We start from the raw sequence: 25380 nt of genomic DNA, 5'->3' as shown, positions 1-25380 counted from the left end.
CTAGAGATTTTTACATTTGCTTTCTAAATTTTATGACCACTTTAAATAAGTAGAATAAAATATCATACCCTAATTTACTAACTGTCTCCCTGTCTTAGAGATCCTTCATTCATTAATTCATTCAACAGACATTACTGAACCCTTACTGTGTGCCCGGTGATGCTGTAGGTGATGCGAATACATCAGTGAATACGGGACAAAAATTCATGCCCTCTTGAAACTTGTGCCCTTGGGAAGAGCTGGTCAATAAACATAAAAATGAGTAAATTGTGCAATATATTAAAAAAAGGTCAATGTCATTAAAAATAAAGCACAGAAAGGTGGATGGATAGAGTTGGAGAAAGTGGGCCAATTTAAGTAGAATGGTTAGGGTGGGTATTACAGAGAAGAAGATGACATTTGAGCAAAGACTTATAGAAAAGGACAGAGTTAGCAGTTATTATGGCTACGTCAAATTTTGCGCCATTGTAGAAAAACATGCTTCAGGATTTTTCCTCATGCATTTGGTCCTTCCATCTTCCCCTAAGTCCATCCCATTTTGGATTATTTTCTTAGGATGGAGTACTCAGAATATTTTGAAGAGTCTTGATAAAACATTGCCAAACCAATCCGTATTCTTTATAAGAAAAATACAAATGGAGGGTCCACCACTGAACCAGGAGCAACAGACCTTTATTCTTCTTCTGGAACTAGTACTGACTTCCAACATGATTTTGGTCAAATCATTTTATTTATTAGGATCTCAGATTTAGCTATTGAACATTCAGAATATTAGACTGGATTAGAAATTTTTGTACCATAATATCTATCTATACACTTCCTAATCTGGAAGTTTTAATGGGACAAAGATACATTGATTTACTCATTGCCCTTTCTTCCTATGGATAGTATCTACGTTTACCCATGATAAAGATGTATTCTCAGGCATATTACACACGATATTCACAATAAGCCACAGGCGTAAGCGAATCTGAGATATGTTAATTCTGAGTTCAACTGACCAAAGATCAAAGTGGTACTTTCTTATTTTAGTACAGTTTAGTAAAGAACTCTCTCTCTTTTTTTTGGAATGGCAAGCGCTTGTCAGATACTGTACTGCTAGGTGCATAAAATCTTACAATTTTTTTACATACAATCTTACAATAATTTACAGATGTAATAATCTTACAATCTTTATATATAATCAACAGACACTCATGAGATTTTATTATTCCCCTTTTATAGATCTCAGAGGCAGGGAGAGCCTCAGATGTTTGTTCAAGACCCCACATAGGAGAGAAGCAGGATTTCAACCTGGATTTGTCTGACTCTGAAAGTCCGTTCAGCTAATTTATGAAGTGTTTGATGATTACAGACTTTTTCTTTTTTTAGCACATCTGACCATCATTCCAGATGTTTCGTTTGGTGTTTCTGTTTTTGTCTTGGAGTCAGACAGACCTAGTTTTGAACTTGGTATTAGCTTTGGGATCCCGATTAAGTAACTTAATATCTCTAAATTTCTTTATCTGCCTAAAGAATACCAACTTCCTTAGGATCAAATAAGAAAATTCCTGTAAAGCACCTAGCACAGGGTAAGTACTTAATAAATACTTGCTTTAAAAAAAATCAGTTTTCCCAGCAAGTTTGACTCAATCTATAATTCACATTCACAATAGTTGATAATAACAACCTCTTTCTTGATTTATAAAAATATAGTTTTGGACAGATATATTAGCTCTGATTATCAAAGAGTTCTGTTTTAGCCAAATTCCTTCTGAATTTGTTTGTTACGCTTTATGTATCTGGTGGTGGGTGGATGAAGATTAGGGTTAGACAACATGACCCTTAAGAATCCTTCTAAATTTGCGATTTCTCTGATTCTGAGAAAGCCAGTGCATTTTACAAACACATGAACGTTTCTCCTACATAGTTATGGCATTTTGGAAATGTTACGATAGAAAATTGTTCTCTATTCTTTGTTCCAGCCCACACAGTCACTCTAAGAAGATCATTAAGAACTATTATAATTATGACTACAACTCCTCTTTGTCCCCAAATGAAGCTGAAATGACCTGTTGCAAATTCAAAGTCACAAGCTACAACTCTTCTTGTTACCATAAGGCACAGGCTCCATTTTCCCTTACTAACTACCTAGCCCACAGCACTAGTTTCCTATAATACCAACTCCTCTTTCCTTTAAAAGCGATGCTGCCACAGTCTACTTCAAAAGTGACAACTGTGAATGTCCAGCAAAAGTTTGCTGGGCTGGTTAGTTTTTCCAACAGCAATGCCCTGATTCACATTTTATTCATTTATTATATTTGCTTGTTCAGTCTTTATCCTTGCCTTCTCTGCCTGTTCTATGTTTAGATGCAAACGAAGCTGAGCAAAGTCAACATGGTCGAAGGTTTCCATGACATTAGGATAGTGTTTCCTGAATTGTGTTGTGTCCATGAATTATTTGGGGTTGCTGATTAAAATGCATGTTCCTAGGTTCCACAAGAGAGTAACTGAATCAGAATCTCTAGAGGGGGCCCTGAAACCCATCATTATACTTGAGTGACAATGTGGCTCGGTCCTTGTTGTGCTGTTTGCCTAAGAACTGAAAGCACTAGGGTCCTAGCTTCATCCAGTGGACTCTGGTAACTGGGATTACCCTCCAGTTCTCACTTAAATAGACACAGCCTTTTAAAACAGCAGGGTGCACATCCACTCCAGCATCGGGTTTTAGTTATAGTGGGTATTCAATATATACTTGTTGAATGAATGAATCTTCTATACCCTTTTTCCTTTAGAAATAACTAAACAGGACACTTTGGAAGTTCTAAAAATCTAAACGTTTTAGAAAAGATTGGGCAATTGTAAAGGGCACTCTAAAACACTGTAAAGAGAATATTTCACTTTTTTCCCTTTCCTCTCCTCTTTAGAGAATTATCAGAATCAATTCAAATCATGTTACACACCTCAAACAGCAATTTGGGTTTGGCAACATAATTTGTCCATCTCTTAAAAGGGCTGATTATTAGATTCTGGCTACAGAGTAATAAGCAGGTTACAGATGGCTTTTTAGATGTAAAATTATTTTTCTTTCTGGCTATAGAGGTTTATTTAATTACATGATACTTTCTTGCCAGAAAGATTTATGCAACCACAAAGGGTGTTCATTTTGGCTGTTAGTCATCACTAGGATTAATTCTGGATTTGTAAAATGATGGTGGTAATTTTCATATTCATGCCATTCTTTATAAAGTTCAGAATTATGGCGTTGGATGAATGTTGAAAATTAAGCATCATGAAATTAAGTGAATTTAGGCAAGTTATGAATTGAAAGGGTAGCTGGATAACTTATTGTCCACACTGAGACACAAGTGAAAGAAGATGCTATTAGCCAGGTCAACAGGTAGATCATGAGACTATTCCTGCAAACCAGAACATGTGGTTACTCAATACTTCGATATTTTAGAGAAAAAGAGAAAAGGCACTGAAAACATTTTTTTTCTTTAATTGGATCACACTATGTATTCTTTTTTTGTGTGTGTGAGGAAGATAGGCCCTGATCTAACATCTGTTGCCAATATTTCCCTTTATCTTTGTTGATTCTAAATTGAATCATAATATTTGGTTTGTCTTTTCATAATGTGTTGTATTAAGGCAGCTGAACAAACTGTAAAATTAGACTTTCGTAAATCACACCTGTGCCTGACCTGGGACCATCCCTCTAATTTCACAGGTAGATCTCACAAGTAATCTGTCAGGACATCAACAGTGGATGGTACTAAAAAAGCTTGGTAATATTATGATCTAATCATTTTTTCTCATGTAAGGCATAAAATCTGGGTTGTAGCTCAATGCAACTGAAATTTTAGGTTCAAATTTAAAATGGGTTCGTCTTGAGTCTTCCGCTCCAGTGTCTCTGACTCGTACTTCTGTATTTTCTTTCATTTAGCACCAAACATTACAGCACCATTTTTATTGTGGAGAAGAGGAGGCCAATTCAGAATTAGAAGAGTTTTGCATATCTGGAAACAAGGCTATTACTCTAGGGATTTTGGTGACTAGAAAATAAATTTCTTCAGGTTCATTAATGTGAAACACAAAATCATTTTGTTTTCATCAGTGTTTTCCACATACATTTTATCCTAATGCCACTAAAAAATAAATGCGTTTGAATTTACCTTAGTCAACTTTCATATGTTTATTATCTTTAGTGTTATATATTTAGTGTAAAAAAAAATTAGGTGATCCATTTTGTTCTGGCCATGATAGAAATAAAATCATACATATAAATATGAGCAGGAGAAATATAGGCCAATAAAGATTTTGAGATCATTTTTCCCTTAAATCCTTAAACTAGCATAATAAATACCACATTACTTGTAAATTTACTTTTAAAAAGTATACTTGAAGTGAAAAGTCCTCCATGAAGACCTTCATTGGTGAATTAAGAGCCACATTCTTCAAAACAAAAACAACAATCTTTGTATTTGCACAAATTTTATTAGGAAAGGATTGTAACTTCTTTTTTTAATCTGGAGAGATTTTTATAGTTGAATTTTCTCCAGTATCTTCCAGTAGTTTAAATTGTGCATGTAGAGTGAGAAAAACCATGCTTACTGTGCTTCAGTCTAAATGAATGAGTTAGAATCATTCATTTGGGGCCCAACGATTCATAATCAGAAAACAGTATTCATTTTTACTTAATTTATTCATAGATGCAAAAAAACACCCTCCTGAATCATTTATTGAAAGACTTATTCTTATTTCTGGGTAAGTTTGAGTGCACATTATTTTACTTATGAGATTCAAACAATTTGTATAATGTACAAAGGCATTTGCTTAAAAGAATGGTTTCTTTATCAATGTACACAATATGCAGTCCAAAACGGAACATGAAGCACATAAAATCATTTTAATTGTAAAAGAAATTAAATTCCTGTGTTTTCTTCAGACAAGGTACGTTTCATTCCAGTTAGATATATTTCTTTCCATTAACAAAAATGGGCAGCAGGAACTACATTTGAAATCATCACCAATACCCCTCTCCTCATAATTTTCTTTGCTATGTCTGGGACTCAAGTTGCTGAATCTCTCTTTTATTTGTCAACATGATGTAGCTTCTACCTTGAATACTTATAATTTTCTCTTGAACTAGGTTGGATGCCATTTGTCCGGGTCCAAGTGGTGGAAGAGGAAGAGGAAGAAATTTCATTTTCAGTATTATACTCATTTGATCATATTGATTTTCTTGTTTACAAAATGTTACTTCTTAAATAATTAGGGAATATTTTGGTACATAATTTAACAGCCTACTGAACTATTTTAAACTTTGGTATGCATAGAGTATTCTGCCTGAAGAGTTCCAATATTTTTATTGGGTTTACAATCAAAGAGCCTTGCAGGTAAAGAGAGAATAATATACCAACACCTTGTTTGGTAAGATACATCCCACATCTCTTCAGAGTTTAACCTATTGTAATCAGGTTGTGCTCACAGCTTCTGAAGCTGCTCTGTTAAAGAAAGATCAGTGACTCTGAATTTTTAAATCCAGTTGGCCTTTATCTTGACACCTTTTTGGCATTTTATACCATTGACTCACTCTCACTCTTGACTCTTTTTTGATTCTGAGAAATCAATTTCTCCTTGTTCTCTTCCTACCTCCCTGTCCACTCTATTTCTACCTCCTTTGCAGGGACCTCTTTACCAGCCCTGTAAGTGGGAGTGCACGAAGGGACCGGCCTCTCAGCTCCAGCCCAGCCCTGTGAAATTCCTGGGCAAGCTCTTCTAGGCTCAAAGCCTCAACTTTTGAATCCAGAGCAACTGCCCATCCCCTCCTCCTGTGTTGAGGCCTATGTATTTATCTCCTTCTGGGACATCTCTCTCTGCATGTTGGCCAGTGACATTATCTTATTTGGTTCCACCATCCCTGTTCAAGCTATCTTTGCTGTCTTCTGGGCAGCTTATTTAAATTACCAGCACAACTATCTAGTGAATAGCCAAAGCCAGAAATGTGGGGGTCATTGCCAACATATTCCTCTCCTTCATTTTTTTTTTCGGTCACCAACTTCTGTCAATTCCATCTCCTTGATAGCTCTTTACTGTCGCCACAATCATGCTGCCATGTTAGTATATAGGTCTTTAACCCAGCTGGACTATTAAAACACATAGTCTCCTATCTGTCCAACTTCTCTTCAGTCTTACTCATCCCCCCCAAGCCAACCAATCCATTCTCTGGTCTGCCTGCAGTTATTTTTTTATAACATGGGAACCTGACCTTGTTTCTCTATTTTATAGTAATATTCCAGGGGTACTTGTCAGTTGTACTGCAAAAATCTGATCATAGGTCTGTTACTTCCTGCCTGGCGGTGAGCTCCTTGAAGGTGAGGACTGTGTGACATCCACTGGGTATCAACAGCTTAGTAAGTGATAACTGTTGTTGAAAACAAACCCAGTCCAGTCTTTCATGGACTAGACAAGGTCCTTTATTGCATGCACTTTGCATGTGATCCATAGTAACAGTATATCAATCGGAGAGAAACTTTGTATATAAAGAATTTAATCCTTTATAAAGATAGGGAAATTAACTCCATCCAACTGAATTGGGAGTAGCAGTTTCTGTGTGTATCTAAAGGAGCAGCTTGTTTAAGCCACTGAATTTGTATTTACCTCTAGGACAAGAGAAAAAATAATCTGATAATTAAGCAGGGGATTGAGAGGAGAAATTTAAGGGCTAAACAGGGTGTTACTCTGACCTTTATGATCATTATTATTTACTTCAAACTTTGAAATTAACCTGGCTCCCTGATGGGCCACCGTATCATTCTCAGTTCTTTGCTCTCTCATCTTCTTTGTTAAGACAGACCAATCCAAGAGTTTAGTTTTAATTAGTGTTCTGAGCTTCTGGCTTTATATTATGTTTTTGTGTATATTAAAATGAAAACTTTGCTCTAGAAGTTTTGCTTAAGAAGTCTGCATCCTATTTATAGATCTCTTTAATTGCTCCCCAACCCCTAGTGGGAGGGAGTGGCGCTTGTTTATCATAGGAGTGTTTGATTTTTCTTACGATGATAGATGTTGATTTTAAGCTACTTATGAGGATCAGATAAAGAACTTGATCTCCAATTGTTATTTCCCAAGTGTTTTCATACCATTGCTAAGTTTATTTTGAGAAAGACTGCATTGGGATTGCTAACATCCCTATTTAAAGATGCAGAAAGTGAGGCAGAAAGGTTAAATGTTTGTCAAAATGAAGGATGTAATAGCTTGTGAACAGTGGAAATATCCTCATCAGGTCAGGCTATTAAACCCATGGTTTAAAGGAATTTCTTAAAGGGTCGGTGGTAGTAAAATGGTTAAAGCGTGGGGCATGGGGTCAGAGAGATGAGGGCCTTAATTCCGGTTCGGTATGAATTTGGGCAAGTTAGTTAATCACTTAGGACCTGCTTTCTAGGCTGTAAAATGAGGTAGTAATGCCTGTAACACTGGGTGCTCAAAAATACACGTATATGTACAATGTTGCTCACCTATGGCTTGATGTTAATTTAATGTAACTGTGAAGTGCTTTAGTGAATGTGAAATAAGCCTATGCTCTTGTGTGGGGAATAGTTAACCTTATATTTAATAGACGGGGAAGAGTATTAATAACAGATAACATAGAAAAGTGAGAGACCATTCATTTTATTTAAATTCCCATTAAAAATATGAAGTCATTCAAGATTTTTTAAAAAAAGGAACGCCACTGCCTTTCACAAGAGGCTGAGTGTTGTCAGAGTAGAGTGAAGTGAGAGAGAGCTCAAAATTGGTATTGAACTGGATGTGTTCAAACTCGAGTCATGCCAATCCGCTGCCTAGCAACCAGGGTATTGGTCCTTGCCACCCTGTGGGGAGCCAGAGGGCAATTTAGCACAAGGTGGACCCAAAAGGTTGCTTAGTGCAGCGCAGTAGCTGCTGTAAGGGAAATGTGTTTCTACAGAACTCTACAAATGTCAATGAATTCATTTCAGCGCTGGCTTAGTCTGGTTTTAAAAGTCCAGCCAATGTTTCTCAGAGTGTGGTCCACTAACTATGTGCATCAGAGTTACCTAGACAAAACTACAGCGGGGTTTTTAGGGCAAACACTGAGAGAAGTGTTCCTTCCAGAGGGCTGCTATAGCAAAACACCATATGGGCAGTCAGCATCCTGGCTAAGAGGCCAGGGGCTGGACGGGCATGGGTCCGGATGCTGGATCTCTCTATTCCCAACTGTGTGATGCTCGACATGTTTCTTAATCTTTCTATGAAAGTATCCTCATCATTAAAAGGTGGTGAGGATAATGATGAAATGTATGTTTGTAATTACGGCAATTAAAGAAAGGGCTTAGAAGCATATCTGGCACAAAGTAAGCAGTCAATAAAGGTTAGCAGCTATTAGCTACTGGGGTCAAGACTTTTTGCCAGCATAATTCTCTGGGGTCATTTCTCAGTCTTAACCCAGCTCTCCAGTGACCCCTTTCTTTTTATCTACTGTCTCCGGGCTTGACTATTCATGTTCCATTATCATCAAGTGATGTTTGTAACTGGGTTTCTCTCCCTCTTATCCTATAAGGCATAGGTTTTACTTTATCTCCATCCTTAACACCAAGCACAACTACGGGAGTTTTCACTGCTAGTGATACAGAAAAATTAGCAGAGAATAAAATAGGTTCTTCCCGGGCTTCATCCTCTTCTTCTTTTTTCTTTTTTGACTTTAGATCTGTGCAGTTGGGAAAAACACGACAAGAAGATTCATTCATGTTGCTGAGCCAAATGCTCTGTCCTGAGCTTTGTAAAATCAAAGTTTGGCAGATATCTGGGATCTAAGGCAAAAGGCAGTGTACTTGACTTCTCTTGGAGTAGTGCTTAGGAGAAATTGAGGCTGGAGGTGAGAAGAGCAGGAATTATCCCAGGCTGCAGGTAGTTGAAAGAAGACTAAGGTAGGAACGAAGGGGAAGGTGAGGAATTTCTCCTCAGGAGAAATGGCAAGACAAAGGCAAATTCTGTGGTCAACCCGTTCTCAGCTGAAGTTGACATTCTCAGAGAACTATAGAAATAAAGGGATCAATCTGGCCACTTGAAGTTGTGGTGCAGAAGCTCCTGAAAGCACAAACCAAACCAAAGGCCTCTAAGAACCCTGAACTATCCTTAGAAGTCTCCACTACTGCGTTGATCTGCTTTTCAGGCCATCCTGCCCATGGGAAAGTCGCTAAACTCGACACCTTGGTTGCATCCAGAGATTGGAGGTGGGGTTTCTGACGTGGTCCTGGGATGTAGGACATAGGATTTGAGCTGATTGCCCTACAAACCAGGCAAGACAATGAGCAGATCTTAAGAGGCAAGAGCTGAGGCAGGCTGGAACCAAATCCCAGGCCTTGAAAGCCTCAGGTACTAGAGACCCAGAGCGGAGAGCTAAGAACCCCTGGTTCATGTGAGAGCAACTTTTCACAGTCTAAAGGAGGTTGCTGCAAACCTGGAAACATACAAATACCCTTACACCCAGAAAGAGGTGAAAGACCACGAAATGAAAAGTCTCTAAAATCATGGAAACATTTATAAATCCATAGTAATTACATTACAAATGATTAAGAATGGACTGTGTTGGATGAACTTAATTGGCCTCTATGATGGGCAGACAAGCCTAGCTGATAGAATCATAAAGCAAAACACAGGTGAGATTTTGATCACTTCATATATTTTCACTATCCAATTAAAATAATAACAATAAAAAAGAATCTGATATAGTCTCTAAGGTGACTACCTAGTGACTTGAAGAATAAAGTTGGATTTTAACTTTTGGAGACTATTTTAGGAGATAGACTAGGGTTGCTTCCAGTTTGGGCAGTATTTTAAGATATGTCCTAACTAACTTTTTCCAAAATATTTTTTAATGACAAAAATTAATTTGTAACACCAGAACAATATATAAATTGAAAATTAATCTCTCCCTTCCCCCTATAATTCCAAACTTGTGAGGTAACCAATGTTATGAGGTTGATGTGCATTTTTTAATACTTTTTCTAGGTTTATATGAACATATTTACATATACACATGGGTTTTATATCTTCAATGACATCATACTGTATATTCTGCAACTTACTTTTTTCCCTTAACAACATATCATGGGCATCCAAGTTAATGTATTTCAATATATGTAATTTTTTGTGTGTGTGAGGAAGATTGGCCCTGAGCTAACATCCGTGCCAATCTTCCTCTATTTTTTTTATGTGGGATGCTGCCACAGCATGGCTTGATGAGTGGTGCTAGGTCTGCACCCGGGATCCAAACCCAAAAACCCTGGGCTGTCAAAGCAGAGTGTGTGAACTTAACCGCTGTGCCACCAGGCCAGCCCCTAAATATATGTGATTTTTATTGGCTACATATTATTACAAAATATAGATGTGCCAAAGCTCATTCAATCCCACCCATATCAATTGATACTACAAATTGTCCAGTGCAGCAATACCCATCTTATAATTATATTTTTAGGTGCTAGTGTTTGTTTTTGTAATATGCATGTGGCATGTTTATATGTACTACTGAAAAGATACATTTGAATTACATCTCAAAAGACTATAGACATGTGAGTTCTACAAACGTGTGATAGTGCTTATTTCCCTGTCTTCCCACAATTACCAAACGATACTCATCTTAAAATTTTTCTTCATTCAGATGTTACACATCATTTTTGTTTTAATTGGTATTTCCATGACTGCAAGTAAGGCTTGGCAGCTTTGCATACCTCTTGGCCAACTGCATTTCCCTTTTTGAACTGCCTGCTCATATTTTTTGCTTGTATTTTCTTGAGTTATTTTTATCTTTCTTATTAATTAGTGGGGTTTTGCACATTAGGAATGTGTGTGTGTGTGGGGGGGTAAGATACAAGGAATTGCAAATAATTTCTCGGATTAAATATTTTCTTTTGGCTTTATTTATGGAACCATTCATTCTATAAAAACAAATTTTTATTTGCTCATATCTTTCCATTTTCTATAACTTTCCACTTAAAAATGTTTTCCTACATTTTTATAATTTTTGTTTTTAAAGTTCAGATTTTAAAAATTTATCTGGAATTAATTTTTGTATGTAATGTGGGAGAGAGACCTAACTTAATTTTTATCCAAAATGGATAGCCAAGTGGTATTTGTTGAATTGTCCACCCTTCCCCAGAGAATTTGAAGTGCTATATTTACCATTTATTAAGTAACCATATGCACTTCAATGTGGATCTATCCTCTGTTTCATTTCACTGGTTTATTTGTGTATTCCAGAAGACAGAAAATCATGGAGCACATCACAATTTGTTTTTTAAAGCCAGTGTCTCTCTAATACCACAGGAACAAAAAAAAACTAGAGTAATATTTCACTCATGAATATAAATGCAAAAATTTTAACTAAAATATTAGCAACTCTTATGTAGTAGAGTATTAAGGTAATAATACAACAAGAAAGGTTATTCCAGAAACACAAGTATGGATCCACAGGACAGCAGCCTATTAATTCTACTACAGTATTAAATTTAAGCAGAAAAGCCATTATATCAATAGCCTGAATATGCATTTCATAACATAGGGTGGTCAGCCTTTATAAGCACTGTAGAGACCAGAAAAGACCCTTCTTAAATCCGATAAAGACCAAGGAAGACCCTTCTTAGACAATTCTTTTATGCCAGAAACTGTCATAAAGTCCCAAATCAAGAATAAGATAGGATGTCCAATATTAGCATTATTGTTCAACATTGCTTTAGAGATATGAGAAAATAAAATAAGACAAAAATTGAAGAAATAATATACTTATTAGAAAAGAAGAAATTTTTAGTTGTTTTAAGATGATATGACTATACACCTAAAAATCAAATAAGAACTATTAGGATAAGTGAGTTTAGTAAGCTAGTTACGCACACTTGAAAATCAACAGCTTTTAAAAACATCTCGGCAATGAACAGTAAGAAAAGAAAATGCATTCTAAAAATTCCACTCACATTTGCAACGAAACTATAAAATACACAGAAATAAATTTAACAACAAAGTTAAAGATCTTTACGAAGGAAGGGCAATATTTTCGTGAACAACATGCAAGCAGACCTGGTTAAAGATTCTCTGTTAGAAATTCAATTTCATAAATGTTTCAGATTCTACCTAGATTAACATGCATTTACTGCAGGACTTTTGTACACGTTTCTTGTGTAGAAAATGATTTGCCAACTCTTTTTTTTAAACAGTGATGCTCTACTCGATATTAAAACTTCCTCTAAGGCAACTGTAAATAACATATCATGGTACTAACATCACATTTACTATTTTTATCAGTAAAAGTGAAAAAAGTATACTCAGATATCCTGATGTTATCTCAATCTGCACATTTTTGTTTTTTCTACCTCCTTAGAAGGTGTTGTAATTCAATGTGAACTTTCGGAAATAAACATGAAATAACAGAATTTGAAAAGCAAAGGTAAATTTATGGCAAAAGATGATCTGGACTGAATAGGACAACGTAAAATATCTATGATTAATCAGATTAGTATTAATATGTACACTAATAAGGTTAGCTTATATTCATACAAATATGTGAAGAGCTGAGAAAGGGTTGCACTATTGTTTGTAGCTTTAATTAAATCCTAATTGGGATACCCTCCTTGCTCAGGATTAAAGACTACATTTAGACTCCACTGCTTTCAGTTTCACCTCTGCTGGGCTAAATTTTATCATGGCATATTCTGTAAAGAAAGGACTGGTTTCCTTTATTCATTCAACAAACATCTTCTAAGTAGCTGTTATGTGCCACCCAATCCCTGCCGTAAAGCAGTCCATAGTCTAGTTAGAAGAAGAAGCAATTTTGTAGGCTTCCTCTCCACTAACTGAATGCAAGCAGATGCTACACTAACACATTTTTATCAGTCCCTTAAAGCTGTCCACAGGGTTTTACCATTAACTATTTGCATAGTTAGTACCTGAAACAAACATATCTCTTAAAAAAGAAACACTATTATGCAAAATTTCCTACAACTCCATCCAAATAAGTCAAATAAAATTAAATCTTCCTAGTAAGAATACTCAAACATTTCTCAACGTGTGGATTTTAAATTAAGTAAAAATAAAGCAAAAATTCAAAACTTGAATAGTCACAAAATAATGAAGAATGATTAACAGGAAAATGGAAAGCGTCTACAGGTGATAAAGGTTGAAAGACATCAACTAATCACAGCATTTGGAATTCTCTATTGAAAAGGAGAGGAAGACAAGAATAACTAAGTTGTATTAAGAACTATCTTGGGGAAAGCGACATTTATAAAATAAACGGTTGGAAGCATCTTGTTTACCTCTTTCACCAGTAAATTTTCTGCTTTGTGCTCTGCGTCTTCAGGTACTGTGGAGTACACTGTGCGGATATCCCAAGAAACTGTGGCCGTCTGGGAAGAACAATGAGATGAAGTTAAGCCTTCCAGCTGAAGAGTATTGAGCAGACCACTGTACCAAAAACACAACAGGGAAGTGTCTCAGATCTTAGCATTTCAGGCTAAGAGAAGACAGAGAAACTTCCATGGTTCTTACCAATTTAATCTTTAGGGGAGAAGATCCGATCCCTCTTGATTACCACTACGAGCATTATTGTGATTACTATTTTATCAGTGAAGCTCACAATTTTAAGCTGTTCCCTTCTCTGCAGAAAACAAAAATTTGGGCATCTATATGTTTTGACTAGTTTATTTCTATTGGTATCTTTTGTTGTTGTTGTTAAGGCTAAAATAAATTTGAAATGAAGGAGAAAACTTATAAAATCAGCATTATTTTAACCTTACTGTAAATAATTTCTTGGATATCCACAGGGTAAACTTACCCCCTTTTAGAAGCTGTGTGTGTGTGTGTGTGTGTGTGTGTGTGTGCAGCCACAATTCGGGGTAGGAGGGAAGAAAGACTGTTCAGTAAATCTGGACCTTGAAGAAAATAAGTCGTGTTTTAGTATCTTTATTTTTGTTGAAATAAACAAAATATTTTCAATTTCAATGCTAAACAAACAACTTTCTATGTAATGAATATGCGTAAACTAAGAGTATAAAGTAGCTCTTAAAATGAAACAACTAAAACAGATTTCACAGGTTGTTTCCTCTTTGCGTACCCCCAGCTCCATCAGGCTGGGGGGGACAGGATGCCCTCAAAACAGTAAGTTTCCACCACCAGCCATCAGCTTCCTTTCTGTACTCCTTGGCGATAACTGAGATGCTGAGATGCTAAGATGAGTCTGTTAACATACTTGTTAGCAAGAGTTGGGATCTTTTATTTTGTACATCCGCAAACCCACAAGTGATTCATCGGGAGTACTAGAAAACAATGTTTTATTTGAATGGTCGTAGGTGAGGAGCATTTTTTCTAGACTATTTATTGGAACAAATGAGAGTCTAAAAACCCCTCCTTAGTTTTGGAGAAGATGGGAAGGAGAGGGGTCCATGGAAGTTAGTCTTCTAAGTTCACAGTTGCTGTGGCAAGCTCTGCCACCAAGGGCAGCATCCTTCCTTTTCTTCCAATCCAAGACTCGCATTTTCTTCAAATCCCCCTTTTTCTTTGCTCTTGATGTAAGCTCCACAAGGGCAAGAAATCTGGTTTGTTTTGTTCACTGCTATGACCTCAGTGCCCAGTTGGGTGCTTAAAAACTCATTTGTTGAGTGTGTGTGTACTATGTGAGCATGTATGAGTGTGCATGTGGTGGGTGAGTGTGTGGTATGTGCCCGTGTGAGCACATATGATTGAGTGTAGTGTATGAGTGTGTCTGTGTGAGTATGTGTGTGTGTGGTGAGCGGGTGTGTGTGTGTAGTGTGAGCATGCAAGTATGCATGAGAGTGTGCTGTCTTTGAGTGTATGTGTAAATATATGTGGTGTGAGTGTGTGTGTGCTATGTAATGTCATGTGTGAGCATGTGTATGCCTGTGTTACTGGGGATGGTATGTGAGTGTATCTGTGTTGAGTGTGTGTGTGTGGTGTGCTTGGGGAGCATGGAGTTTGGACACTGTGAAAGAGGAAGAATGCCATGTGAATCTAACAAGATCAGAAGATACAAAATAATGAGGAAACTATGTTCAAGATACATCACATGGTAAAAATACACGCTCATCCTAAAACATAGCTGCAGACTGAGTTTCCTTGGTCAGCACACTTGCTCCAGGACTCGACTGCAGTTGTGTGAACAGAGTCTGGAAGCGCAAAGAGGCTGTGGCTATCAATTCAAGCCAAGTATGGATACACACACAGGGAGCCATCGCTTCCCGCGTGAAGTACAATAAAACCAATTTAGGACTTATTTACATTCTACATTTTTGATTCCTTTTGAATCTCCTCTTTCAAGTTGCTTCTTTTCTACTATTCACTCTGTTAGAAGATAAACAGTAAATAAAGTCCACCGAAAGTTTGGAGCAGAAGATTAAAATTCATGCCTAACTTGAGCTTTGGGGATTACTGCTGGATTTCAGTTATCTGGGGATCATTTATTTCCTGATTGGGCAGATAATTCAGATACACAGCGTCATTTGCTTGGTTTCTAGGAACTATTACCCTCTGTAATCTACTGAAAAATTTAGGGATTTGTTTGTCTCTAATTCAAAAATTTTTATATATTTCAGCCATTATTTTATAACTTTTTATGCAAAAAAGGAAAAGATTCCTCTTTCTCACTATCCACTATAGCCTGCTGTTAACTTCTTGCCTGTAAAAAAAAATACCTGCTCTAAAATACTCTAAATCTGATAGAGTACAGAGTAACATGGCCCAAATTTAAGCTTCCTGTTTAGTCAGACCACAAACCTGTTGTCCCGCTAAGATCACTGCTCCGTGGTATAACACAATAGAGTGAATACTGAGCTGGTTTAAGACGCTTTTGTTTTTCTTCTTGATTGTGAGTTTCTGGAATGTGGGCTTAGGTTTCCAGTAGTATAGTCTTATGGCTACTTGATTTGCAATGTCATATGTAAAGACAGGGTCCCAAATACATAGCTAACGTTCATATGCAATGTATGAGACTGGAAATTCACTCAGGTTGGGGTTATAAAAACGAATCCTGTGTTCAATGGCTATGAGTGATTCCTGATGACCTCTAGTTATGAAATGATGTTGGTTCTTTACTAAAGGAGACAACCCGGGCTGAATCACCCTCATGTGACCATGTGATAAATCTAAAACAGGATTTCACTTCATGCATGGAATGACGGCGCATCTAACACCTTGCACTGAATACACAAGATATAAGAGAAAGAATATGTGTATAACGAATGCGTATAACATGCTATGGATCTGTTATATTTTGTTGCCATACTGGAGAATTTGCCTGAAAAAGAAATTTACAGAAAGCCTCTACAAGGTTCAACTTCAAGAATTGTGGTGCTTCTACTCATTTTTGATTTCTTTAATGTGTCTCCGTTGAAGCAAAAATAAATCGATCAAATAAGAAGAAAAGTATACACAGTCATATTTGTTAGGGGTATTAATATGGTTACTAAGAATTTCTTTTCTGAGAATTAGATGCTTTCAGACCACTACAAATTGCCTTGGCCACAAGAGACTTCCTGTTCTCTTTTATAAACTGTCTGGTTGGCAATTAGTACAGCTCAATAGCGTGAAATGGATCCGAGGCAGCTCTGGAACTCAGCCGAGCTCCCTTTGGGTGGTAGAGTTTTATAAGGGGCCTATTGTCCAGAGATTAGGCATTTGGAAATAAAAGCTGTCATTTTATTTATGAAATGACGCATGCAGGCCTGTGTTTGTAATTTCAGGCCCACCATATTCAGACATCCCCGACTACAGCCCTGGCACTTTCTGTTTGTCTTTACTCTGCAGTGGGCAGTCTTTGCGGCTTTGTCACAGCCACCATTCTGCTGGCTAAAATGACCACAGGAGACTTCGTTCCAAGCACATCGGGGCTATTTCTCAATTGGCCAAAGGCCACTATCAAAGTCTATAAAAGAGGCTGCTTTTCCTATCCTGGGGCTGTGCAGAGCTTCCTCTGACAGTACTGTAGACCTCAGCTGCTCAAAAAAAGGGACAAAAATGATGGTGTTTATAGTAATCAGTCAGTCTCAGCTTGAGAAGTCAACAAGCCTCACAAGAGGGACTACTAACTAACACATCACCATCAATTTCAAGCCCAGCACGTGTTTAAAAGTGATCTTCACCTACTTTTCTCATTAAGACACTGATATTGCCTTTTATTCTAGCAGAGCAGGCACTCATCTTACATTGGTTGTTTGAAAAACATTTTTTACCACATTCAGAAGAGTATTGTTGTCATTTTATTTTATTTTTTAAAAATACATGAGATTGCAGCATTATTCACAGTAGCCAAGACGTGGAAGCAACCCAAGTGCCCATAAACTGATGATTGGATAAAAACGATGTGGTATATATATATATATATATATATATATATATACACACAAAAGAATACTACTCAGCCATTAAAAGACAAAATTGTCTCCTTTGCAATAACACGGATGGACCTTGAAGGTATTATGTTAAGTGAAATAAGCCAGACAGAGAAAGACAAATACCGTGTGATTTCACTCATATGTAGAAGATAAACACATGGACAAGGAGAACAGATTAGTAGTTACCAGAAGGAAGAGGGTTGGGGGGTGAGCATAAGGGGTAAAGGGACACATTTATATGGTGACTGACAAATAATAATGTACAACCGAAATTTCACAATGTTATAAACTATTATGACCTCAAAATTTCACAGTTATAAGCTACTATGACTTCAATAAAATTACAAAAAAGTACAACAGAATATCACTTTAGTACCTTCACTGTGCTTTAAGGAGAAGGTCTTTCTTATTTTGCTGAAGTTAAACTGAATGGGAAATGTGCAAACAGTGAGCAGTTGCCCATAAATGGACGGTTGTCATCATCCAGCCAAGTCAAGCCTGGGGACTTAACCATCACAGTATTTAAGCATCTAAGCAGGGAAGTTTGGAGACCTGGTTCAAGGTTTTGGACTGACAAATCCCTGAGCAAGTCTTTTCACTTCCCTTTTTGTAATTCATTTTCCAGGCTCCAAAATGCATCTTGCCGCCTCTAAGGAGGGCAGGACGACACATTCTACATATGGAAAAACACGAGCATTAATAAACCACAGCGCTCCAATAATATAAAGATACTTTACTGCACCAGGCCCTCCCCTTGGCAAGGACTCAGAGGCTGTGGTCTGAGCTCACTCTCCAAGGAGGCTCAGTGAAGAAGCCTGCTCGGTGTGAGGCCTGCAGACATGGCCCCGTGATGAGCAACCGGCCTAAGACACGAGCCAACCCACCACAGCCAACCCGCCACTGCCTTTTTCCATATGGTTGCTCACATTCCTTCTTCCATGCTGGGCTCATTCCTGCACATGCCTTCTCCCTGCTCCTCTTCCTCCCAAAAAACCCTTTTTTTTCCTTCTTTCTTGATCTCAGGTTTAGTATAGGTGCTGGCTCCTTTTGAAAAGCTTCTCTAATTCATCCAACACACATTTTCTCTTCTCTGAACTATCTCATTTACTATCTGTGTCATACATGAAGTCTGCAGCTTAACTCTAGAATATTTTAGACCCGAAAGCTCTTCTAGTGATTAATTCAGTGAGTCATTTTACATGTGTGTTATTTTTTGCATATGAACAAGCCATTTCTTATTTGGGAATAAAATATAACAATAAATGAAATGTTTTGCCATGTTCTTTCTTTTCTTTCTTGTTTCTTTGGTATATTTTGTTTTTTCCTTTTAAAGAATGAAGTGGTAATGTAGATGTGTTTTTATGATTCATTTGTACCCAATCTCTGACCACCTACATCAGCCCTATCTTAATGTCTAGAACAATCCTTTTTTTTCTAAAAAAATAATAGTGTTATTGAGATATAATTGACATGTGACAAAATTCACCCCTTTTAAAGTATAGAATTCAGTGGTTTTAAGTATATTCACAGGGTTGTGAACCATGACCACTACTTAATTCTAGATTATTTTCATCACCCTCAAAATGAATCCCATATCCATTAGCAGTTACTCCCCATTCTCCTTTCTCCCAGCCCTAGGCAAATACCAATCTGCTTTCTGTCTCTCTGGATTTGCCTATTCTGGATGTTTCATGTTAATACAATCATACCATATGTGGTCCTTTTGTGATTGGTTTCTTTCACTTAGTATAATGTTTTCAAGTTTCATCCATGTTGGAACAGGTATCAGTACTTCATTCCTTTTTATGGCTGAACAACATTCTATTGTATGGCTATACCACACTTTTTTTAATCCATTCACCAGTCAATGGACCTTTGGGTTGTTTCCATTTTTGGCTTACTAGGAATAATGCTGCTATGAGCATCTTTGTACAAGTCTATGTGGACACATACTCTTAGTACATTGAGCCCAGGGCAATCTCCATATATTCTTACTGAATTGAAATAAGCACTCTAGAATCGCTTCACTACAGTACCAACTTTCTAATGGCACCACTCACTGTGGGATTCAGAGTGTTAGTCTTTTCTCCATGTTCTGCACTATATTTTTCTAAGAAGCAGCCAGCCAAAAGCACGCTGTTTAGACAGAAACTCTAATAGCAAAAGTCAAGGTGCTTATGTCTGCTTTCTGTCCTCACAGTTACTCTATATCCTTGAATAGGAGCCTTTCTGATTCTCAGCTTCATTAGCTTGTAAACGAGAGGAATATTACAACTTACAAATAGCCTAGTTTGACAAAGATTATTACTTAGCTTTTAAATTGCAATTACAGTGTTCTCGCACAAACACTGTGAGCCATTTAAAGCCTGCTTTTCAGGTTCAGAAGCCAAGGATTAAAAAGAGGTTGAGATTCCTATATGTTAAGCTGTGTCTCAGTCGGGGAAGTAAGAAGAAGAAGAAGAAAAAAAACTCATGACTTTTCTGCTTTTCAATTGAAAAGCTATTAAGGTTTTTCTGCTTCCTCTCACAAAATGACCCGTGTGGTTGAGTCTGGAAGTCCCCATATACCAGTGGCGTTTTACAGCTAAAAACATACTCTGAAAAGAACAAGCCATTGGTGTGTTAAGAAATCACAATTCACTCATTATCTATAGTAAGCCAATGGAAATCGCAGATGCTTCAGAAATCCCTGGGGCACTAATTTTGAACCACTGATATGACGACGGGATTTGAGAAAACCATGAAAATCTCTTGACAGGCTGTTTCAGGCACACAACACGGACTTTTGAGAGCTTAGTTCCCAGAAGGTGGGCCATGAAGCTGAGTTGAAATAGAATACTTTCACTGGTGTGAGCACTACTGAAATACAGGTGGTCAGGGGGCCTTCCCACAGTGCTCAGTATTGCCAGTTTTCTGACCTCTGAACTTTCTTACTTAACGTTTCGTACCTCTCAGAAATGATTCCACTTCAGGCTTTCTGTATCTTTCACTCAGCAAGAGACTCATTTCTGGCTTTCTCACCTTTTGTTCCATTTTGTCTCAGCCTCTCCTTCAATGGAATCACCCCACACCATGATTCAGTGTGTCCTTGAAACTTCTTCAGGAGTGCTTTTCCCTCTTTACTCTCCTTGCCTATTTTACTAAGCCGCAACTTGGTGACTAAGTTCTTTATTTTTTGGTCTTAAGTTTCTATTACTACCAGCTTCATAAAGAAAGATGAGGAAAACAAGAATAGCAAATATAATTATTGAAGGAGTACAGATTTTTTTTTTTTGGAAGAAGATTGGCCCTGAGCTAACATCTGTGCCCATCTTCCTCTATTTTATATGTGAGATGCTTGCCACAGCATGGCTTGACAAGTGGTGCATAGGTTGGCACCCGGGATCCAAACTGGTGAACCTGGGCTGCCCAAGTGGAGGCAAGAACTTAACTGCTACACCACTGGGCCGACCCCAAGGAGTACATGTTTTTGAAATGAATGAGTTAATAAATGCATCTAGACTGCTTCTTCCTAGTGAATCATCATGATGCAAGTAGTACAGAAGGTCACGCTGCCTGCTCCCAGCACCCACGCACTAGGAGGAATAGATTCTACCTGGTGTGCCAAGATAAAGGAAATGCTGCTACTTTAGCCTAGTAACCTGGAAGATGATTTTAATTCAAAGTTCAACAATCTTTACTGAATGCGCATGAACTAGACACCGTGTTGGGTACTTGAAATACAGACATGAAGTGATTTCTTCCCTGCCTAGTAATACAAAGCACATGAACGAGTACATTAAGTGTTGCAGGAGGAAATTAATCTTTGCTGATCCGCCTATGTGCTGAACACTGTACCAGATGGAAAGGGCCTCTGGAGAAGGGGATCACGATCTCAGTCTTGTTTTTTTAAGGTGACATGTTGACTCGTGTCAAAGAGGGAAGCATCTTATTAATGATCAGTTTCCTCAACATCAAGCAAAGCTAATTACTTCATTCTCTTTATTCTCAAATTTCATTTCAGAATGGCCTTTTGGTTCCTAAAGGTGATGGAAGGATTAAAGTTATATTCTGAAATGATAAGCTAGATATTTCTGAAAGATAACAGTGGAACAAATGTTCATTTTCCATCTGCTTTGTGTCAGGTGCTGCTCTAGTAGCTGGGGGGGTCTCACGATGATCAAGACAGAGCATATCCTTGTCCTATCTGTTCGAGGGTGAGAAACAAGTGACAGAGGACTGAAAAGGCAAACCTAGATCTTTCTAAGTAGTGAGAAGTGCTAGAAAGAGAAGCAAACAGGGTGACCTGATAGAGGAACACAGTGTGGGAGCGGGTCATGGAGGTGGAAGTCAGGAGTTCTTTGAAGGGGTAGCATTTGAACTGAATCATGAATGAAAAACAGGACCCAGCTGTGCAGAGAGTGCAAAGGCCCTACAGAGACGTCAAGCTTGGAAGTTCAGGGAACACAAAGAATGCTAGGTATCCATGTCATGACCCAGGGAAGCAAGGCTTAGAGATCAGGGTTCATGGACCATCCAGAAGCAGCTGATGGGGACAATGGCAAGGAGCTGGATCTGACACTTAAGGCAGTGGGAAACCACTGGAAGGTTTTAACTAGGGGCATGGCATTATCTGATTTATAGTCTAAAAGCTTCCTTTAAGTGAATCAAAGCAGAGCAAAGGAGGAAGTAGGAGGACCACTTTGGGGATCCAGGCAAAAATGGATGAGGATGGGTTGGGCCAGCAGTGTGAAGAGAGAGAAATATAGGGTATTGCCATGGTAAAAACTAATTTCCTTTAAGGGGTAACAAGGACCAAACGAAGCCCCAGTTTCTTGATCTGTCTTAACCATAAGCATTCTTAATCAACTTTATTTTTCAGCCATATTAGGGCCCACTCCTTAGACACAGGGCTTTTGCTTTTCTTGTCAGTCTCGCTCAGCTCGGAAGTGCTGTTCTATATTCAGCACCTCGTGGGTGCTGAATAAATATTGATTAAACAAACCATGTAATGAATCATGTCTGTTGCAAGTGTGGGTGCTTGGGAATGAGGAGACACAGAAGTGAGCTGGAGTCTTCCCTCTGCAGGGCGTAGGGCACATCGAGCTAAGGATGTTTGGAGAGAGGCTAGGGAGTTTGGAGATGCCCCCCCTCAGCCCCCCGCCTTCCATTCTGGGATGCCTTGGGATTGGAGTGGTCATTTTATGACCTCTTCCGGTTGGGTGAGTGGACACATCCCAGAGCATCCTTATCCATTGCTCAAGGATGAGCCAGGGAAATGATGCTCTAGCCAGGTGAACAGGAGGCTTGCTGTTGGTGAGCAACACCCCCAAAAAGTGACGCAGGCTGTGGATGGAGCAGTGGCAGAGGGCATTTGAGGAAGGGTCTTTACTCCATACAAAGGGAGAGGAAAAAAACCCAAAAATGAACTTGGTTGTGCTGTATAGCAGGGATCTCCCAACTTTTTCTGTAAAGTGTCAGATAGTGAATCTTTTAGGGCCTTCTATCTTGGCTGCAATTACTGCACCTCTGTTGCAACTCTGCAACAGACAATTGTATCATGAAAGCAGCCATTGACAAGAGGTGAATGAATGGGTGTCACTGTGTTCAAATAAAACTTTACTTATGGATGCCAAAATTTGAATTTCATATAATTTTCATGGGTTACAAAATATTCTTTTTTTCCTTCGACTACTTAACTAGTTCTATGAAGAAAATAAAACAGTAACGTAAAAAGGAAAACACAAAAACCATTCTTAGTTCATAGGACATACAGAAATAGGCGACAGGCCACCCATGGGCCATCGTTGGTCAACTCTTACTCTCTAGAACAGGAAAGAAGGAAAACAGTTTATTTGAATTTTGTTCAAAAACTTGCCACTTTACATGGTAATAGTATTCAACATTATCCTTTGTTTGTCAGGTGCTTAATGCAAATGAAACTTTAGCTGTTTGTCTGATATGACATTTTCTGATGATAGAGACTAGGTGGCGTCAAATATGTCTTGAGCACCTGCTAATTGGGAGTTACTCTCCCAGCTGGTCTCCCAACTTCCTCTACACTGTGTCACAGACCTGAGACCAGATGAGCTTTTAATAATATACACCAGGTCATTTGTTCCCCTTCTTGAAAGACTCCAGTGACTTGCCACTTGTATTTCAAGTAAGATACAAATGCCTTATCTTGTCCTTGCCTGACCTCATCTCTGACCACTCTCTCTGTCCTGCTATCCCATTCTTCAATCTCAGAGCTCTCCAGGGCCTTTGTAATAGCTCTTCCTTCAGCCTGAAACCCTCCTTCCTTCCCCAGGTTTTAGCATGGTTGGTCCTCCTCGGGAATTCAGAACTCAGCTCAGATTTCACCTTGTCAGAGGTGCTGCCCTTGACCATGCAGTCCAACTGAATTCTTCCCCTAGTCAGTTTCTATCAAAGAGCCTTGTTTTATTTTCTTCATAGATCTGGTCTTTATCTGAATGATCTTGTTAATTTGTTTACTTATTTTTTGCCTCGCTCCTTCAGTCAAAAGGTAAGCTCCATGAAAATAAGGTAATTCCTTCCTAATCACTGCCATTTCCCCATTCTGAGATTAATGCCTAACGTTCAGTATTATATATAATGCATTTGTTGGATGAATAAAGAAAGGAAACAGTCTGAGGGGAGATAGAGTAGTATGTTCAGAATTGTGCTAGTGTTTTACTCCAATTAGAAAGGAAGATGACTGTGTATGATGGCGGTGGGGTGGGGAGGGAAGACTACTGCCTTGAGAAATGGCCAGGGACCAGATCTTGGAGGAGCCCTCAGGCAATGCTAAGGTGTCTGCCCTTCATTTTGAAGGCAATGGGAAGGTGGCAAAGAAGTATTTTAAGCAAGCACAGGATAAAAAATATACAGTATATTCATTGGAATGTTCACATGGGGAAAATAAAACAGTATGTTATCATACACTCTGTTTACACCATTAAGGATGGCAAAAGTCATAGAGTAATCAGTCAGTCTTTAACTTAAATGAGTGTGGAAAGATGCCAAAAAATGAATTCAAGTTCAGTGCAAATGTTACATCCTGTCTGCATGCCTCCACTCCCTTCTTGAGCTGAGGGAACATATTTGTGACTTATTTCTGAATTACAGAGCTAGAAGAAAAGCTACTCCATGTTTCATGCTTTTTGTGTGTTAACAGAAAGAGGCTGTTCATCAAGGTTTACCTTCAGTCTGAAAGAAAATGAGGACGTGGAATTAAAAAAACAAAACGTGGTTCAACTTTGTGCTTGCAGTCCAAGCTGCCTTGGCCTGGTCCAACCACAGAAATGAGATTTCTGCGTGAGATGAAGCCTCTCTCAGACAGCCTCAAACGCTAAAGTGGGAGCCATTTAAAAATCTGAAAAGTAGATTGGGAGAGTTCCTTTTTTCCTACCTACAAATGTCTACCTTATTCCATCATTTTTTGTACTTAGAACAGGAAATTATTAACTTCCATATGCCTTCCTTTCTATTAATCCCTGGAGGAAGGTGAAAAGGTAAGAGAGGGAACGGAAGGTTGAGACTATTTGAGGAAGGGTGAGCACTGAGGCCCCAGCTTCTTGACAGGACTTTCCACGGACAGTGGCTATTTCACAGGGTTACCCTGAACTGCCTTTTCATCTGCTTTAAGACATTGATGTTTGTGATGTCTATGAGTACCTTTTTTTTAGGAAAAAACAGGAAAGGTTATCATCTGCCTACTGTGATCTCTGTTTACATAGTTAGATATTTACCAACAATTTAAAAATGTTTAATATGACTATTAATGGGATGTTTTGGACACTTGGGTGCTCATCATCCATAACTTCACTGTGTTCGTCTCCAAAATGAATTTTCTTTTTATTCATTCTCTCTATCACCCTCAGGCGCATTCTATGTGCCAGTGAGTATTGTCCTAAAGGGGTGATATCTCAGATCACAAATCCATCCATGAAGATGGGCTTGCCTACCTTTCTTTGTCCCCAAGCCTCTACATTGCCTTATCAAG

The 25380-nt window shown here is 38.2% G+C and overlaps 1 protein-coding gene across 4 annotated transcripts in view; it reads right to left on the bottom strand.

Moving 5' to 3' along the window:
• Positions 1-25380, bottom strand: part of DOCK10 (dedicator of cytokinesis 10) — a 262527-nt gene that overhangs the window by 122897 nt on the left and 114250 nt on the right. For all 4 annotated transcript variants that reach the window (XM_046644370.1, XM_046644368.1, XM_046644369.1 and 1 more), the window contains exon 3: positions 13308-13397. In XM_046644370.1, the coding sequence (XP_046500326.1) occupies positions 13308-13397 (90 nt within the window). The remainder of the gene's footprint in view (positions 1-13307; positions 13398-25380) is intronic.

The sequence above is a fragment of the Equus quagga genome, chromosome 17 (genome assembly GCF_021613505.1).
Source record: "Equus quagga isolate Etosha38 chromosome 17, UCLA_HA_Equagga_1.0, whole genome shotgun sequence".
Classification (NCBI taxonomy): domain Eukaryota; kingdom Metazoa; phylum Chordata; class Mammalia; order Perissodactyla; family Equidae; genus Equus; species Equus quagga.
Note: the sequence above shows the minus strand (reverse complement) of the source record. Positions and strands in the feature narration are given on the sequence as shown.